At 40.8% G+C, this 19,337-nt stretch overlaps 1 protein-coding gene across 1 annotated transcript in view; it reads right to left on the bottom strand.

Moving 5' to 3' along the window:
• MYO16 (myosin XVI) overlaps positions 1–19,337 on the bottom strand; it is a 563,966-nt gene that overhangs the window by 75,208 nt on the left and 469,421 nt on the right. The window contains exons 29-31 of the mRNA XM_032246200.1: positions 15,870–15,966; positions 10,355–10,601; positions 8,167–8,435 (exon numbers count right to left, since the gene is read on the bottom strand). Coding sequence (XP_032102091.1) covers positions 8,167–8,435; positions 10,355–10,601; positions 15,870–15,966 — 613 coding nt within the window. The remainder of the gene's footprint in view (positions 1–8,166; positions 8,436–10,354; positions 10,602–15,869; positions 15,967–19,337) is intronic.

Raw genomic sequence — 19,337 nt, 5'->3', positions numbered from 1 at the left:
CAGAAAAATTCCAAGAGGGGCTTCATCGATCTTTTCAAGGAAGCAAAACCACAGGTCTTCTAAGAATATCAAGGACCTTGCCCTACAGAAATACTGCAGTGAGCTTCCAGATAGAGAAGATATTATCTCAGAGAGATTTGTGGATGTGGCTTTTGACCAATAAATTATGAATTGATTCACAAGAAAGTCACAAAGCTTTTAAAGGAATTGTATCAGTTTACACTGAAAGGAGCAGAGTGAATACAAAAATGAAGAAACTTTGGTCTCTCAAAATTTTGGCCAGGTGCAGTGTGTACCTGCAGTCCCAACTATTCCAGAAGCTGAGCAGGAGGGTCACTTAAGGCTGAGAGTTCAAGGCTGCAGTGTGCTATGCTCATACCTGTGAACAGCCACTGCACTCCAGCTTGGACGGCATAGCAAGACCTCACCTCTACACAAAAGCGACAACACAACCCTGATAAGGAGGAAGCAGGCTGAGAAAACTACCAGCCCCAAACATAAGTCACCTTTTATGGATCGGGAATTATTAGTCAAAAAGGGGAGAACAAAGATTCCAGAACATAGATCTAAGAACTATGAAAAAGTATTTCCAGGCACTAGGACTAAATCTTCATGAAGGCACCAGCTGTTGTTCATGACTGGTACCCACCAATGACAACTGTGTGTCAGCTGATCTCCCTCCCATGTCTGAGCAGCGGCATGCATCACAATTACCCTCTACCTGTCCCTCCAGTGTATTTTGGTTGGGTGGGAGATCAGGCAACTTGTCTTTTTAGGTCGCAAGTCTTCAGATGGAAGAGGACACACTTAAGGAATTGTACTGGAGGCACCAGCACACCTGGATCTGATTTAGATGAGGTGATCTGACCCTTGAGCCTGGTCCAGATGTGATGATGAAGGAGGCTTTGAGGAGTCTAGGGGAGGGGTGAGTATAGTTTGTATGAGAGAAGGATACAGATTGTTTTGTTTAGAGGGTGGACTGATACAGATGGTACATTCAAACACATTGCCCACAACAATGTGTCCTTTCCAGAGGTAGAATCTGTTTCTTTTTTCCTAAACCTGGATGGGTCTTTGGGATTTTGCTCACTTCCCAAGGCTGGCTCCCTCAAAGCAATGCTACATCTACTGCTTTCTCTCTTCCAAAGCACATGGCCCCCAAGCACTGACTCTCCCTGTAAGAAGTCGGATACCCTGAAGCTGTCATGCTGCCCAAGCAATACAGAGAGATCACGTAGACAGAGAGAGACACTCAAGGAGTCCCAATCCTCAGACATCTGAGACACCAGACATGCCCGTGGCCAGTTTTCAGATGATTCCAGCCATCTTGCTGCATGAAAGAGCTCCAGTGACAACTGCCCCAGTGAGCTCTGTTGATACCCAGAGCCTGGGAGAGAGAGTAAAACAATCAGTACTTTATGTAAATCTGTAAGTTCTGGGTGGGTTTTATGCAACCACACATAACTGGTATAGTATTCCCTCAAGGTTTGCTTCAGATGCGGTGAAGGGCTTTTTTGCATTAAACAGTTATAAGTAAAAGTTGCATGTTTGTTGGGAGGCTGTTGAGAGTCTGGGCTTGAGGTTCTAAAGCTTGGCTATGTGACCTTGGACGAGTTACACCATTGCTCTGTGACTTAATGCCCTTCTCTGCATAGGGCCATGATGACAGTCCTACTAGGCAGGGTCATTCTACAGATGAAAGATGCTTAGCATAATGCCTGTACATGATAAACATCACTAAGTATCCATCATGATCAACATAATTACTGCTGCACAACCAGAAATTTACCATGAGAGACAGAAGGGTGGTTCCTAGAATTGTGGTCTAGGGTTTAGTACTGTTGGATCACTACAGTGCTTTATCCTGTTCTACTCCCTAACAGTTAAACTGGAACCTGTGGCGGTCAGAACTGGAAATATTCATTCTTTATAAACTAAAGTTAGAAAATGACAGTTAACAAATTAAAGTCTAATTTGGTTTGTGGCTACTTCTAGGTATGTGTGTATGTGTATACATGCTAAAAGTTCATTTGCAAATACTGGTTAGAGGGCTATTAAAATGAATTTACATCAGGAGTTTTCTTACTTTTTTTTCTAATATTTATGCATAAGACATTTGCAACTCCTTGATAAAGCCAATGAAGTGGAGGAGGGAAGACAGTCCCTGATCACAGAATACTTGGAGGGCAAATTCTAGGGTTCTCACAGTATCTTAGGAATGAGACTACATTCTGAAGCCATCTTATTACATCATAAACTTGAGTCTCATCTCGACTGCTGCAGAATGATATGCACATGTGTGTCATGATAGGAAATCGGCATATTCTCCTACAAAATATTTTCCTTTTGGTGTTTTTGCTAAGGCATGTTGGTGACTTTTAAATCATCTTGTGTGCGTGTTATTTGACTCCATTCTTACAAGAATAAAATACCTGCATAGTGAATCTATGAGAAAAAGGAGGAATGAGATGCTTGTTCATCCAAAATAAATAGAGTCCGTGTATTTTTTATCCTCCATTTTCCAATGCTTCTTGTGTAATTGTGCTTAGTTTCCAAGCAAAAGCAAACATAGCACAGAGCACAGGACCTACGACATAAAAGATGCTTAATTAAGTGCCTGCTAGCTGACTGTTCAGGCTGCATACATGAGTGAATGTAGGATGGATTTACAACCCGCTGCAAATTGGACAGAAAGGGCTTCTACGGAGCTGTCATATATCACGACCTTGTTATAACTTTTCCTTCCTGGTAGGAGGAGCAGTTCGGGCAGTATCACTGCCTTCCCTGCTCCCATCGGACCCTCCCGATTGCATTACTGCCCTCGATGCTGTTGAAATGCCCTTCCTGAGCCTTTCATAGTTTCCACGGAGGGTAAGGCCCTCTGTGGCCTGGTGTGCACCTCTCGCGCCCTCACTGCTGTGGCTCTGCTTCTCCTGTAATTTGTTTGACCACTTATCTCCCCTACTAGTCTGTCAGGTCCTCAGGGAGAAGACAGGCTCATGGAAGACACTTAATTACTATCTGTTGAATGACCAACTGCGTCATAGGTGGTGAACCGTGCAATTGTGTTCTGTTATTCCCAGTAACACATTTCTCAGAAGAGTGTTCATGGAAGACCTAAGCTCTGTCCATTTTCAGGTAATAGAAAAAAATATGATAAAAGGGCTTCTGTAAAAAAATGTGCTGACAAATCCAGACTTGACACATCTCAAGGGTGCTTCTTAAACCTTGCCAAATTGTGCTCCCTCTTATATACTGATAGGAAGCTAATTCTCTTTTAATGAAGGGAGTATAGAGAAATAGACTTCTGTAACACGTATTCACTTGGTAAGTATTTGTTGAGTGCTTACTATGTGACACATGCTGCTCTAGAATGAAGACAGAAAGAATCCAGTAACAGAAATCAACTTATTTCCATATTAGGCCACTGAGCTGAACCACTGTCTGTCTACACATGTGAACTGTGTTTTGCGGAGAATGGAATTGTACAGCAATTTTTGAAAAAACAATTATGGGTTCATTAAGGTATGATTTCCAAGGAGGGGACAACTGGGGTCTGAAGGGAGGGTGAGTGGGGAAGCGTCAACACAGAACGGTGAACGGGGGTACCAGAGCTGCCCAAGAAAAGCTAGCTTTTGCAATTTCACCATGAGCAGCTGTCACTCCAAGCCAGGCACAGCACCACCGACATCATGACTTAATTGCAAGTCCCACATTTAGTGTCCCATTTCACAGATGAGGAAACTGACTGTCAGAGGCTTCATGAACAACAAAGTTATAAGCAGGTAACTTTGCTGAACACTAGGTATGTCCTGGGCAATGAGGCTTTACAGGGCTTTGCTTCTTAACTCCTCAGAAAGAACCCTCTTGCCGTGTTTCTGCTGTCGCTGCTACTTGCAATCATGGGCGTGGAAAGACTGAGTCACTTTTTCAAAGTCACATGCATGAAATGCAGGCTTATATTTAACTCCAGTCAGGAGACCATTGGAGGGAATGTTAACCGTCTTTGGGAGAAAGGCTGCACGCGGCGTGTGAGGAATGAACTCGGCCGAACAGTGCTCCAGCTGGGAGGTCCCAGCCAACAGGCAGTGGAAACAAGGCCCTGTCTTTCCTTTCCTGGCCTCTATTTGCAAAGAACAACTGCAGACTTTGATTCAATGGCAAAAACCGTAGTTACTTTTGTACCAACCTAATACAAATATGATACTTTTAAATAGTTGTCTCTAGCTTGCTAATAGTTTGCAAAGAAGTGCTAACATTTATTGGCCTGCAAAATTGTTTCATGCTTTTGAGGCACAAAGGTAATGAGAAAAAGAACGAGCCCTCTGTACTGTTTTTCTTCGCTACAACCATTTTTAATTGGTGAGGACCTACTAAGAAACACTTGTGCTAGTAAGAACAAGAATAAACACAAAGGCAAGTTTAATGTGACCTTGGTGTTGGTCACCCTACAATCCTGGGCCCTCGCTCTGCAATCAGTCTCCTTTCACTCTGAATTCATTAGCAGCTTTAGTTGTAAAGGAAAAGAACATGAACTTGATTTTTAACATGCCAGAAGGGATGGCAGAGGTACGAACCTGACTTCAGCTGGAGTCCCTAATCCTGTGAAACCAAGGTTCACCAAGCATTTTGGAAAAGTGATCAAATTTTTTTCCTACATTTTGACAGAAAGGAGAATAATTTTGTGACATGTTACTAGGTACAAAAAATAAAGTCTGCTTGGTAGACACAGGAAGCATTTAGAATCAGGGTTGTCTAAGAGAAGCTTCTGTGATGATGGAAAATTCTACACCTGTGGCTACTGAGTACTTCGAAAGTGACTGATGATGGAGGAATGGAATTTAAAATTGTATTTAATTTTATTTACATTAAATTTAATTGGACATACGTGCCTACTGGCTACTGCATTGAACAACAAAGACTTGGATTATATTTGAATTGTGTTGTGCTGAGGGAGATATCTAAGATGCTAGGATCAATTTCATTACCATCCAAACTCAACCACCTCAGCTCCTGACACAATGGCACAGAAGGGACCAGAACCCCATCTGACAGCTGGCTTATCACATGCGTGTGGAGCTATCTTTGCGATCATGGATTAGAAACCCAGACCCCTGCCAGACTGGGTGCTAAGCTCCTCCGCTGGCCCTCTCTGACTCCCTAACGCTGTAAAAACTAATCGGAGAGCATGCTCAAGCAGATTAAGCTGTTTAATTTTCTTATTCTTAAAAATGTGCAGTATTGAGAGTGCATGCCAGAATGCAGAAATACATTTCTAGTTGCTGGACATGGAAGACTTTCTTTTTTGTGGTGGTGGTTGTAAAGTAACCAGTATGAGGAATTACGTATTGTAAGAAGGAACAGATAATGTGCACAGTAAAAAGGAAACAGTGTATACACTTGCCCTTTGACAAGCTTCTAAAAGGTGTGCCCACCGGGGTGGGACACAGTGGACAAAACGCATCTCCACATGCCTTACAGTCACATATGAGACAAAATTAGGATCCAAGAAACTAAATTTTACATAAATATCTTGTATGCCTAAAGCTATCAGATGATATATTTCGATAGCGTGTAAAAAAAGGAATTTGAGTTGTTACAGCTATCCTCTTTATTGACCTTTTTTTGGGTCATTTGCTTTCATATATGTGTGTATATCTATATCTATGTTGATATCAATATCTGTATCTCTATATCTCCTATGGTTCCTAATTTTTATTTTAATTGACTCATTATTTGCTGCCCAGATGAGACAGCTCAGTCTCCACTGTGAGCTCAGCTTCTTTCTCACTATTTGATCTCCTTTCATAACATGTGACAAAGTGGCCCTTTCATGACTCCAGGGAAGTGTCTTTTAGGGGCCACACAGACCGTTAGCTTTTTCTAGATGTTACAAGATATTCTGAGGCCTATCTATGCAAATTTCTAGAGCCGGCTTGCAAGTTTCGCTGGAGATTCATCTTGCATTTGCTGCAATTTTCAATCATATTTCATTATTGTTTTTTCAATGTCGGATACTCCCTGGAGTCTTAATTTCCCACCCTCTTTATCTCACAGGTAGCATTTTAGAGATCGTCTTCCTCAAAAAAGCTGCCGAAAAATCTTTCTTGCTATTCTAATCACATGGAGATATGGGCCACAAATCTAAAATGGAGGTCTGAAAGTAGGAACAGCGGCAATGTGAAGCATCCCACTTGCTCAGGAGGGTGCTGCTGGCTCCTTCAGACTGTGGGCTTCTCCTGGCACGTGTGGCTCCAGCGGAGAATGCCTCATATCTTTGGAGGTCCTGTTCTAATTTATATCTAATTAAATTTATATCTAATTTATATCTATGTCCACTTTGAGGACTTTCCTATGGATGATCTTATCTAACGTCATTTTTCAGATTTTCCTGTTGTCCTTACCACCAGGATTTTAAAAACACACATTTGGACTCTTCTCTCCAAAGTCTTAGGAATTTCCCCTCTACTTTCATCTAGGCATGGTTGAAACATGACTTGTCCACTAAGATGGTAACTTTTTTTAAGTAAAAAATATCCTAAAGATCTATTCTTTCCTAATGCCACTAATAAAAAGCACTTTGAAGAGTATACAGAATGGTGACAACAGTTAATGACAATATATTCTATTCTTAACAAATGCAAAAAAAAAAAAAAAAAAAGGGCTGGACACAGTGACTCACTATTAGACAATCTGCAATTACAGAACAGAATCTCAACACTTTGGGAGGCCAAGGCATGTGGATCACTTGAGGCCAGGAGTTCAAGACCAGCCTGGTCAACATGGTGAAACCCTGTCTCTACTAAAAATACAAAAATTAGCTGGGCGTGGTGGCGCGCACCTGTAATCCCAGCTACTCAGGAGGCTGAGGCAGGAGAATCACTTGAACCTGGGAGGCGGAAGTTGCAGCGAGCTGAGATTGCACTACTGCAGTCCAGCCTGGGCAACAAGAGTAAAATTTCATCTCAAAAAAAAAAAAAAAAAGCTAAAACAGTGGACACTAAGCGCCCTCAACACAGACATGACAAGGCATGAATTTGTTAATTTTCTAGATTTAACCATTCCACAATGTACATATATTTCAAAACAACATGTTGTACATGACAAAAACATACAATTTTATGTCAATTAAAAATAAATTTGAAAAAAAGAAAAGAAGCGGGTTGGACGGACTTACTGCTTGCTTCAGGCCTCTGCCCCATGTCTTCCTACCGTCTTCTTGCTGTCAGCCATCCCAGAGTTGAGCTTATGGATTTGCTGTTTTTGTATTTGGGTTCATTTGTTTAATGAAGGAACCGTGTTTCATCCTATGTTCAGATATTATTCTCTGCTGAGTTCTACCAAACAGTTTCATTTAGAATTCCAACCCCTCTTCCATCCTGCACTGCCCTGAGTTTATTTCTCTTAGCAGCAACAATGTTCTTCTAAAGTATTTACTTTTTTATTATGTTTCCCATCTGTTTTGCCACACTAGGATGTAAACTCCATGAAGAATGATACAGCATGCCTGGAATAGAACCTGATGCATAGCGGATGATCAATAAAATCTGTTCAATTCGTAAGTGTTCCACTAAGAAGAACTTCCTTTATTTCTCACCATTCTTAAAATAAATAATTAAACAGTAACCGTCTCGTTACTGACCTATGAGATCTGGCTGAGAATAAGCTGCAGTGTTCCCTTGCATGCGTCCCTGTTTCTAAACAATGGATGCAGAAACTTTTATGATCTTGTCTCAGAAGTTTTCCTAACAGAATTTTCCTGCCCGATGACTATCCTCTGGGTAATATAATTTCACTTATCACATAATAAAACAGTCTTAATTTTTTATTAGATTGTGATAACTGGCACACCTGATACATTTTTTTTTGACTTTCTAATGGGTGAAATTTCCCATGGAATAGCTGCCGACTCTCTGAATTGATTTCATGCTGCTCTTTGGAGCCAGAGGTGGGGATGGGAGTTAAGGAAATGCCATGTAAGTAGCTTTTCCCTAAGAGGCTTAGAGATTTGAATAAATATTATTTATATTTAATGATTAAGAGCTGCTGGCAAGCCAACAATTGGATTTATTTCTATTAAGAGTACATTAGGGCCACAGTACTGCCACGGGCATCCCGAGACTAAGTCAGAGCATCGGCAAGGCTGGCCCCCTCCCCAGGGCTGACCTTCGTTGGCTGCTTCCCTGGCCACGGAGAGACAGGCGCTCACAGCCTCATAGGAGGCGCTCAGCCGGGTGTTGGGGTCCCTCTTTGGCTTGGGCGGAGGCTGTTTCCGTGGAGACGGGAGGCTGCTGCTGTCATCCATGCTGAACACCGAGTGCAGTGAAGGAGACCAGATGGATGGGCCAGTGAGGCACTGGCCCAGGCCGTCCACTGCCATGCAGACTGACATGGAGCCGGGATGGAAATGCCTGGGTCCACTCTTGTCTTCGGTTCTTAGGGGGAAACAAAACACAAACAGCACCACACCAGAGAGGCCCAGATGCATTATTCCCATAACAAGGAACCTGCTCAAGCAGACATAATGACGGCTTTTTGGCAAGCAGCCCCTCCTGCTGTGGCTGGAGGACGTGTGCAGCCCTCTGGTGACCAGTTGGTCTGGAAAAGGCCACCCGTCCTCTGGCTCCTGCTTTGTGATGAAAAGCACATGAGCACACGGGATATCCATCATGATTACTTTTTAAACATTCTCACACAAATGCAACACTACTTAAGGGCCTTCCCATTTTCCATCGGCACTCACTGAATGAATTCTTCACACTCTGATTATTAAGCAAATCAAAAACCCAGAATTTCAATCTGAATGATAATTTCCGGCAAATCCATCTTAATAGAGAGTTACTGATGCATCAAATGCTGGGAGTTCATCACCATTTCCCCTCACAAGAGGAGGACAGACTCTTACTTAAAACTCTCAGAAATTTACATTTCAGTGTTCTCTTTCTCCCCATCACTCTTGCCATTTAAATTCTACCGGAAATTATTTAATTATGTGCAGAGCTGTTACTTTTCCTCCTTAACTCAGTACGGTTGGCCAGTGCCAAGTAAACTGCTGGTATTCAGTAAATAAACAGACAAATACTTCTTGACTTAATTTTGTATCGGGAAAACACATACATAATCAAATTGAGAAATTGGGGTGGCTGTTTAGTTCCAGCAGAGAAAATAATGAATATTATTTTAGAAGTCATATAAAATTAATAGTTATCTTGTTTAAAAAAATTTCTTCTGGCTTCACATGTCAACGTAATCATGTGCTAGCAAGATGCCAATGCATTCACTCTACAAGGAGTTTCCAAGCGTTTGTTTTTTATAATTATATCTTTCTGTGGCAGAACACCAACAGGGCTAGAATCTACCACACGGCAGAGCCAGCCGCCCATGTAGAAAATGAAATAGCTGAAGATGAAAGCGTGGCACTCGGTGGATAATTTGTTTCTCCTGTAATGTTTAATTACAGACTTTTTTTTTTTTTACACAAAGGGGATTTTTTTTTAGTATTTAATCACTGAGATATTTGAAGCTAATTAACAAGATACACATTGCCATTTCCACTTTAACAAAAAAAAATTGACATTGGCAGAAATGGCAAAGGAGAGTCACTTTCAGTGAGAAACAACAAGGTACTACCAAATTTCTATAGCAAAATAAACATCTCCCTGACGATGAATGGCGATCCAAAGGAAGCGGCTCTTTGCCCTCCCTTCCTCTAGGAGCGCTGTGAGTAACGGGTGTCTTCATCATTCACGATAGAGGAGAATGACAAAATGGAGAAGGACCAGGTGGTCTTCGTGTTCTAAGCTAAGCATCTAAAGCAAATTTTTACATAAAAAGCTTTCCCTAAAGCTTGCTTTATCAGTAAAGAGAAATGTGACCATTTACACAGGGATATATAATACACTTAATCTATCTATTGAGCTCACTACTTTCATGTTTTTAGAGTGGCATCTCGATTTTTCTGGGTCAGATTTCCCAAAGTTTCTATTAGCTAGCCTTATATCCATAACAGTTGTGTAAAAATGTCAACAGCCAAGATATATATTTTTGCCAATACAGAAACTGTCAGTGCTTTAGACTTTGTGTGTACTTGAGGTAGTTAAGTGACACAGCTGGCGGGTGGGGCAGCCATCATTACATACGAGTGAAGGGACACATACAGCCTCTCGCTCAAGAGAAGACAGCACAGGAAAGCATCTGTTTAGATTGCTGGCATTTCAAATAACAAACCACGCATACCTGTTCCTATAGCCCCTGTCATATTTGACCAAGCTCTGCATTAAGGGCTATTTGAGTTTTCATGACTCCATTGAATCAATCACAAAGGCAATTAAAGTTGCATGCCTTCTTCCTTTACCTTTTGCTTCCTTCCTCTATTGTGTTCCAAACCTCGAACTTCTCTTTATGGCAGGGAGTGTTCATTTCGCTACGGAGCCGGTCATTTTCCCGGGCAATGTCTGAAGCATTCTGAATGACCAGGGCATCGTAGGTTTTCAGCCCCATGTCCTCTGTGTTCTGCAGAAAGCTGTTGATAGACGTCACCTCTTGTTGTCTGATGCTCATTTTCTGAAGCAAGTGCTGGCGTGCCAAAAATCCTCTGATAACTTTTATAGAAGAATCATGGGTAAGTAAAAGGAACAAAAGTGAAAAACTCAGACATGCACAAATAAAAATCACAATATACTTATCTCTGGGCAGTTCTAAAATAAGATACATTTAACCCAGAACAAGAATTTATCTAAATCAGCAGTGATAACACTCAAGGCAAAGCCCTTTGACCTGAATGAGATCTCACAGGCAATACTGATAATAAAGTCCCCAACACCATTTTTGGTAACAAAAGCTGGACGTTGATGGACAGGAGTTAAGTCAATGGGAAAGAACTGGGTCCAAATCCCACAGAATTTTGGGGTGTGCCTCCAACTGCACCATTTTGGGATGTACGAATCATCTTTCATTACATCACATTATTACATAAACACCTAAGGCTTATGGGGTTTGTCTTTGGAAATATCATGCATATATTGTTTCTAAGAGTATGATTTAATTCTTAGAGAAATTAACACTATATTTAAGACTCTGGAAAAAGATTGTGTATAAATATAGGATATCCATCCTGCTCTCTGGGAAAGGACGGCTAGAAGAATGTGTCAAAATTGGGAGAAACGAGTGAAAATGCTTTGAAATCATTATGTCAGTAAGAAATACAAGAATTAAAAATAAAAGGCCCCCATTTAAAGGGACCTCTGTGTGTAAGACACTCTATTATGTCATTCAATTCTGAAACTCAAAGACAAAATATACCACTATCTCCATTTTAGACACAATGGCACTCCCTTAGTGAAACTAAGAAAATTCCTCAGGTAAACACAACCAAGGAATGGCAGAGGCAGGGCTCACATGTCCCCAAGCTTAGGAGGTCAAATTATATTTCCTTAGCCTGCAGTCACACAGACATAATCTCTAATTCTCCAGGGAGCAGATCAGAAACCAAGAAAGTTACAGGGAAGCATATTTGCAATCGATGTTAGAAAGAACTTTCTTTTTTTTTTTTTTTTTCAGACTAAGTCTCATTCAGGCTGAGAGCCCAGGCTGGAGTGCAGTGGCACGGTCTGAGCTCACTGCAACCTCCACCTCCCAGGTTCAAGCGATTCTCCTGCCTCACGCTCCTGAGTAGCGGGGACTACAGTTGCCTGCCACCGTCCCCAGCTGATTTTTGTTTTTAGTAGAGATGGGGTTTCACCATGTTGACCAGGCTGGTCTTGAACAGAACTTCCTAACAATTAACACAGGGTGGAAGTAGATCGGGCCGCCTCATGAAAAGAGTTGCTTCCCAGGCCATGAGTGGTAGAAGGCCGGCACAGTGGACCCTTCTCACGGGCGATGTGGTCAAGTGCAGGTGGAGGAATTCCGATTAGAGTCTTTTCAAACTTTATGATTCCGTCTCTCCCAATTTTAAAAGTTTCTAGGACTATAGGAGTTGGTTAAGATTATAGAAGATTTATAATTTTAGGAAAGCCTGTGTCGGCAGCAAAGACACTTTATCCTTGCCCTTGGGAAAGAAAAAAGTCTATAAAATATTAAGTGGTTTAAAAGAGTTCACGGCTATAAAATAACAAATATGCGTGGTACCTATGATATTCACTTTGATGTCGAGTAGCTGGTAGAAAGTTGAAAAGAATGATCTACAATGATGGCTGCAGAGGAAAATAATATGCAGACATCTGAAATGCTGAAAGCATGTTTTTCAGATGGCACTACTAAAGGCTTAGTTATGTTGGAATGCAGTTACATTAACTGTAAAGCAGTCATTCCAAAGTAACCTATGGGAAAAATGTTAAACAGTACGAGGTTCAATCAGACTTCCAGGAATGTAAAACGTGGAATAAAGTGGAGCCGTAGGAACCATGTGATGGGCACCCTGAGTGAGAAAAAGGCAGAAGACTTGAAATTGGCCTGTTCACTTGTTCTTTCTTGTTACACTTAAAAACAAAAAAAAAGGGCGGGGGGAGACATTGGCTCTCGGAAGAGTGAAAGTGAGAGTATATTCAAGATGTTTAATCTCTTGGAATAAAGAGAAGATTAATGTGGATGTGCCAGACTTCCCCTGACCTCCCACTACAGCACAGCTATTCACTGGACTCACATTCACCCAGGAGTCTATTGTCCCACATCCAGAAGACTTCATTTTCTCACACTTCATCCCACTAGCCTTTTAAAATTCTTTAAAAATGTTACACAGGTTGCTAAATATTGATGTCTCCAATAAGGGGCAACTGGTAAAAATAAACTTGCCACTAGCAGATGTTGATGTTTGTTGTCTTTCAGACAGATTCAGAAGATTGCTTCTAAGACGTGTCCGGTGGAAGGTCTTGATTTACAGATATTTTTCATCCAAGATAACATGACCATATAGGGTCAGAGAAAAAACTTCTGGTAGGAATAATTTTAAATTAAAATGATTAAATTTAAAAGTAAAAGCTACAGGTTTCTTTCCCTTGGACATTTTTAAAGAAAAAAATGGAATTCTTAAAAAAAAAAAAATGGAAATGGCTCCAGATTATATAAATTTTGAGTAAATTTAATATTAGCAAAAAGCATTAAGGGAACTGTTTTAAGAACTATGAAAATAAAAAATCAATAATTAATGCTTTGCATTTAAAATCCTGTAATTTAAAAAAATATACTCATCCATTATTTCATTTATGCAATATGAAATTAGTTTCTATCTTCATGCCAATTTTTATACTGTTCTTAATTTTTATGTTTAGAAAGGTGAAGAAATAATTACAGTTCTGTTCCTTATTTTTTTGTTCCAGGTCAATAGGGTATAGCAATTTAATTTTTGTTAAATAGAACAGAAGTTTCTAATGGGTCAAAATTTCTTCTCATTATATTTATGGGAAGTTTCAGGAGAATTTGTAATACCCTGTTCTGTCTCTAGCGTTATATTAAATGAGACTCTCCCTGTCCCAGTTTCAGCTGAGGCTGCAGATGAAGCTCTGGGTGTCACAAGTCCGCCTGAGTGGGAGCTGAGGCTTTGCTTTGCCAGCCAAATCCCTGGTGATGTTGGTGCTGCTGGTCTTCCAGGGACGCATGGGTTGGGGCGGGGCCAAACATGCAAATAGGACTTGTCAGGGGGAGGTCCAAAACAGAACTGTGGTCCGCCCTCTCCCCTGCACTGATGAAGTCTGAAGAAGGCCAGGTCATCACAAACTAGAGAGAAGATGCCTCCTTTACTGAGAGGTAGGAGCTGGCCCTCTCTTTTCCAAGGCCCCCTGTTGACCCAGCCTTGTGAAAATGGCTTCAGGAGGCCACTCAGAGAGCTTGGCACATGGCTCCTGGGGCTTGGGAGCCACTGTGCACTGTGATATCTCAGAGGCCACAGCTGTGGCCATGGCTCCTGCCAGGCCCTACATGGAACACAGGCTCTGCTAGAGAAAAGCTGCAGCCAGGAAATCATCTAAGAGTTTGTTTCTTTGGTACCAGATATGGTTGTAAACAGATAATGTGTACTGAGGGAGCAATGAGGCTCCAGCAGAAGGTCTGCAAGGTGCCTGGGGCTGAGGGGCGAGTTACAAATGACCAGCCAAAGGAGAATGTTGCTAGTTACAGAGGGAAGTCACTGAAGTGCTTCTGAATAGGTGGACAGCTGTTGAAATCTGCCCCAGTGGGAGGAGACCCACGCCATGGTATGCCTGTGCCATCAGAACACCTGCTTCTGGTCTTCATCAGAAGACACTGCCTTACTTCTTCCCTCCTCATTAACCCTGGAAGACCCAGAGGCAACCTGAATAGGTAGGGATCAGTCCCCACACCCACTAAGGATGGGACAGGCCTCAAACAGCCAAGAAGGAAGTTTTAACTTAGAATGAAGTTCTGAATTTTGAACATTATTTGAGCTGGATGTGTTAAAATCTGAACAGAGACTGTTTCAGGGACTAGCATGTAACAGGGATTCTTATTTTATTTAATTTTTTAATTCTATTTTTTTTTCTTTTAGAGGTGGGATCTCACTCTGTCTCCCAGGTTGGAGTACAGCGGTAAAAACACAGCTCACGGCAGCCCAGAACACCTGACCTCCAGGGATCCTTCACTTCAGTCTCCTGAGTAGCTGGGACTACCATTGTGTGCCACCATGCTTGGCTAATTAAGACATTTTTTGAGAGATGGGGGCCTCACTATGTTGCCCAGGCTGGTCTTGAACTCCTGGCCTCAAGTGATCCTCCTGCCTTCGCCTCCTGAGTAATTGGGATTACAGGTGGATATTTTATTATCAGAAAATGAAAAGACCCATTGGAGAGTCACACAGGAGCATTCCCGAATGAGTCCCAGAGAAAATGCGGACAGAGGTTTGACAAGAATAAAAATGATTTGGGTTCCTATTAGGTTTCCTTGTTAGAGTAAGGGTTTCAAATATATCACAATTGAGAGGTCACTGTATCTCACTAAAAGCTAGCATATAGGTCATTTCTTCCTCTTTTATTCTTCTTTCAGGAATATATATATAAATATACGTATATATATATTTATAAATATATATATACACACACACATACACATACATGCATATATATACGTATATAACAATTAAATTATTAAGCAAATTAAAAATAATCTCTTAAGCATGTACATCTTATGTGAGGCATAGCTATGTTTTTAAAAACGTACCCATTTTCAATAGTCACTTGGATTTTGATAGAGAAGACAATTCTAAGTGGAATCTCTTCTAAAGTTAAAATGAATAGATAACTATCTTCTTTCAAAGATAGTACTCCAAATATTATTGTCACTTTGTAGAGGGAAAATGAAGTCAATACTTTTTCCGAGCAACATGTATAATCACAGAAAATGCTGTTTAGCTCATCGGCTTGTTCCAGTTCTCCAAACTCCGGCGTACCTGTGGCGCTGCCAAAATGGCACACGAATTTGGTGCCATAACTGCACCTACATGCCAGGTGAGTTTTTCCTTCTGCAGAGTCAAAGTTACATTCTCATTGTCCTGTGCTTTTGGAATGAATTAAGAAGCCTGAGTATCTGCAGGGTAATGGATGCATACATAGTAAGAGATGTATATTCCCTCTTCCAAATTGTGATTTAGGGGAATTCAATATAAAATTTTGTATGAAAGGGTGACCAATTAAAGTATGAACAATGCCTACAAATGTTGATTCTGAGTCAGTTACATAGCAAACTAAGCCACAATGCTTCCTAAACACCCAAAAACTATTTGCCCAAAGATAGCATTCAGGAATGGATAGAGTGGTCCACTAGGGTGCAGACCCCACTGACATTTAAACTCGGGGATGCACTACAAGATTTTGCATTTCACAACTCAAAGAAGTTCAGAAATGTTGGCATATAAATGTTACCTTTTTGGCAGGTTACAATTTTTCTCTGCAACTGTTGGCACAAATCATTGAGTTGGTCAGCATGCCAGTATTTTAGAAACACTTTTCGGACTCCCATCTAAAATGCAAACAGCAGGGAAACATTTAACAGCATGAAGATGCCAAAATGATGATGGAAAAATAATCATACAAAAGACTTTTTTTCCAGCAGAGGATTAGAAGGAACAAACCAAGATAATTAATTAGAGTACATGTCCCTGATTCTTAAACACGATTACATGTGACCACAATCCTAAAAGCTTTGTTGTAATAAGTATGTTTGATGCCTCTGTCACACCGTTTGCAGATGCTTACATACTACTGATGTGGGTGTTACCATGTGTTGCAAAAGAGAAATATTGGCCTTGAGTATCAATCAGAAGATAAGACCATCCCCATGAATGGACTCTTCCATTCTAGAGCTAGACCCTCATCTTTCCTTCCTCTTCTCACAGCAGGGAGTTCGAATTTACATAAAGAAAAACAACACTCAAAAGATCAAAATGAAACATAAAGCTGACACATAAAATTGTTTTACTTCTATAATGTTTGCCACTGTGCCACCTATTATTATAAATCAAATGCTTGTACAACTGCAATGATAGAACTTCAGAACTAAAGTTTAAAAGTGTAAAGAAAGATGAGAAAGTCATCTCTGAGCAACAATCTTTGGGATATTTGCACGAACAGTAGCTATATGATGAACATACTTTACCAGAATTTTTAAAAAGAAATTTTAGCACGACATGAAATCAGTTTCTATGACAAGCTCTAGTGGCATGAGAACTTATGCAAATGTACTAATATTGATGAAGACAGGTGCCAAAGGAAATTCTTAACACATAACAGCAAGCCACATTCATACACTTTTTACGTAATTCTCTTGTGTGTTGTGCTTATTTGAAGAATTCACAGAACCGAGGGAGGTGTGAGGAATAGCCCTCACATAGAAGGCACTCATGATCTCTTAGGAGAAGCAGACATAAGTAATTGCAAGATAGCCTGGTGAATCCTAACATGGATGCTGAGGAAGCTCTGAGATGACATTCTGTTAGATAAGGGAGAATATTACTTGTGATAAGTTTATAATCATATTCTTAGCACTTGAGACAAACATCATTAAAGTGAGAAGTCGAACATGTGTGCTCTCAAGCATGAACTGGGGACATTAAAATGATAATACCCCCCCCCATAGCCTCTGCCATATATCACAGCGTCATCAGAAGCTGGCACGTGGGCACACACCATTAGGTACTGGAAAGGTTTATAGGTCATCCTTGTCTTCAGAATGGTTGGCCTGAGATGTTTTATGAGGCATTTCATATGAAAACGGAGTTTATTCCAAACACACTTTGTCACTTCGCTCCTTTCCACCTAACTCCCCCCTTACACGATCTTTCGTCTTAATAAAACACAGTTTTACCGAAGATTTTGAGTGAATCCTGCGTGATGACAGTCAGGCTAATTAGTTAGATCAACGGGGAAAGCTCTTAACTACTGGTCTGTTCCAGAGACTTCTGGTTCACTAGATTCTCTTCTTCATTTAGTTTAGTTTTCTTTTAGTTGGTTGAAATTTGAGACAGTAACATGAGTGGGTGGCTACTGAGATTGTTACATTTTTTTCATTGTATTGCCATTTTATCTTCCCAGTTATTTTCCATAATTCATAGTTTTTTTTTTTTCTCCTTCCCAACTGCTGACTTATTTTGGCAGTCGACAGGAAGAACAGTTGGTCCTGTCTGTGAGCTCTGCAGAACAAATCTGTGAGACAGGCATTGGAAAGGAGGGAGCATGTCACCTCTCTGTTCATTGCTGATTGTGGGATGTAACTCATTGTAGGAGATTAACTCCCAAAGACAAAATTCATCCAAACCTGGGTTCTGAAACAAAATTCTGAAGGAATGATGGCTGGAGATACTCCACAATGGATGGGATCAATAATGATCATTAGAGGAATTAACATATGGAAGAAGAGCACCATGGCTAAAAGACCCGTGGAAAGGAAACAGGAGAACAGGATGCTAGCTCACTTCTCTTAATTCAGTCGAGACCCTGAGCAGGAGGGGAGGTGGACAAAATGAGTATGATCTCTTATAGTGGCACTTCCAACAGCCTCCCAATGCAGGTTTATCTTGAGCTCTTCAGCATTATGCTAGATTTAGGGATACAGAGGAGGCCTCTGTCCTCATGGAGCTCATAGTGTACTGGGGAAGGTCAGCAATGAGCACATTTTGGCAATTGTCCATACTCAGGACATAGAGCTATGTCCAAGAAACAGCTTTTGAGAAAAGAGAGTGATCAAGGTGTGATCAGATAGGGTTCACTGAGAATCATATTTTCTAAGCCATTTGGTCTTGAGAGATAAGCAGGAATTTCCCAGGGCATCTTGAGATGGTGGATGTGAGAAGATACAGAAACTAACATATGAAAGGCAAGAACCAGAAGATAACAAATCATCTGTGGGTACAGTTATATGGACGCTGATTATAAATGAGAGAAGAGGCTGCACCTATAAATGGTGGCTACACCTATAAGTGGTGTAGGGAAGAGGCCACACGTATAACTGGTGGCCACATCATGAAGGGTACTACAGGAAAAACATGGAAATTCTCCCGTAAGCAATTTGGATATGCTGGGAAATGTAGAGGACCAGATCTACATTTGATAAAAATATTTTTTAAAATTTGTCTTGAATTCTGAAAACTGTCTGAAGAGTGGATTGTTGAGCTGGTCATTGGCAAGGCAGGGAGAAATACTGCAATTAATCATTTAGGCTTGGACGATTCTGCAACTGCTGCTTCCCTGTTGACCAACTCCTCTTTATCTTTTACAATGGAAGTCAAACCTCATCTCCATTACTAGAGTTTTCATATTCACCTTTCCACTTCCATTAGGGCTTTGACACCTTCTGTTTGTATTCCCAGAGCACCCTATAAATGATTATTTATCCTATTATAGTGTATTATGTATATTTACCATTATATATGTATATTTGCATTTCCTGAAGAATATGGACATATATTCTTGAAATGCACAAGTGGCAGGGATGTGGGCAGGATGAATTCAGATTAGAAAAAGAGAACAGAAGATAAAGAATTGTGAAGCCCTTGCATAAAATGAGTCACAGAGACAGACGATAGCTTCTAGGGTGAAAATAAGATGGAAAATGAAAACTTAAGTCAGAAACCTAAAGTCATTCAGCAATCCAGAAGTAAGTCATGGAAGTGGCAGGTGATAGAATAAGTCATGGAGGAAATAAAGGGAAAGAGAAAGCTGGAATGAAACTGGCCTACCAATGATGCAGCCATAGGCTAGAGAATCAGGAGCTAGCTGACCCTGTCTTCTCCTCCTCTAAGACAAAGAAGTGGGAAACAGGGAAAGTTTGGAATACAGTATATTCAGGAAATAGCCAGTTTTGGTTCAGATATGGAGGGAACATTATAGGAAGAG

The sequence above is a fragment of the Sapajus apella genome, unplaced genomic scaffold (genome assembly GCF_009761245.1).
Source record: "Sapajus apella isolate SASKATOON/1434 unplaced genomic scaffold, GSC_monkey_1.0 scaffold60, whole genome shotgun sequence".
NCBI classification, from domain to species: Eukaryota; Metazoa; Chordata; class Mammalia; order Primates; family Cebidae; genus Sapajus; species Sapajus apella.
The sequence above is the reverse complement of the archived record's forward strand: the minus strand, read 5'-3'. Positions and strand labels throughout refer to the sequence as shown.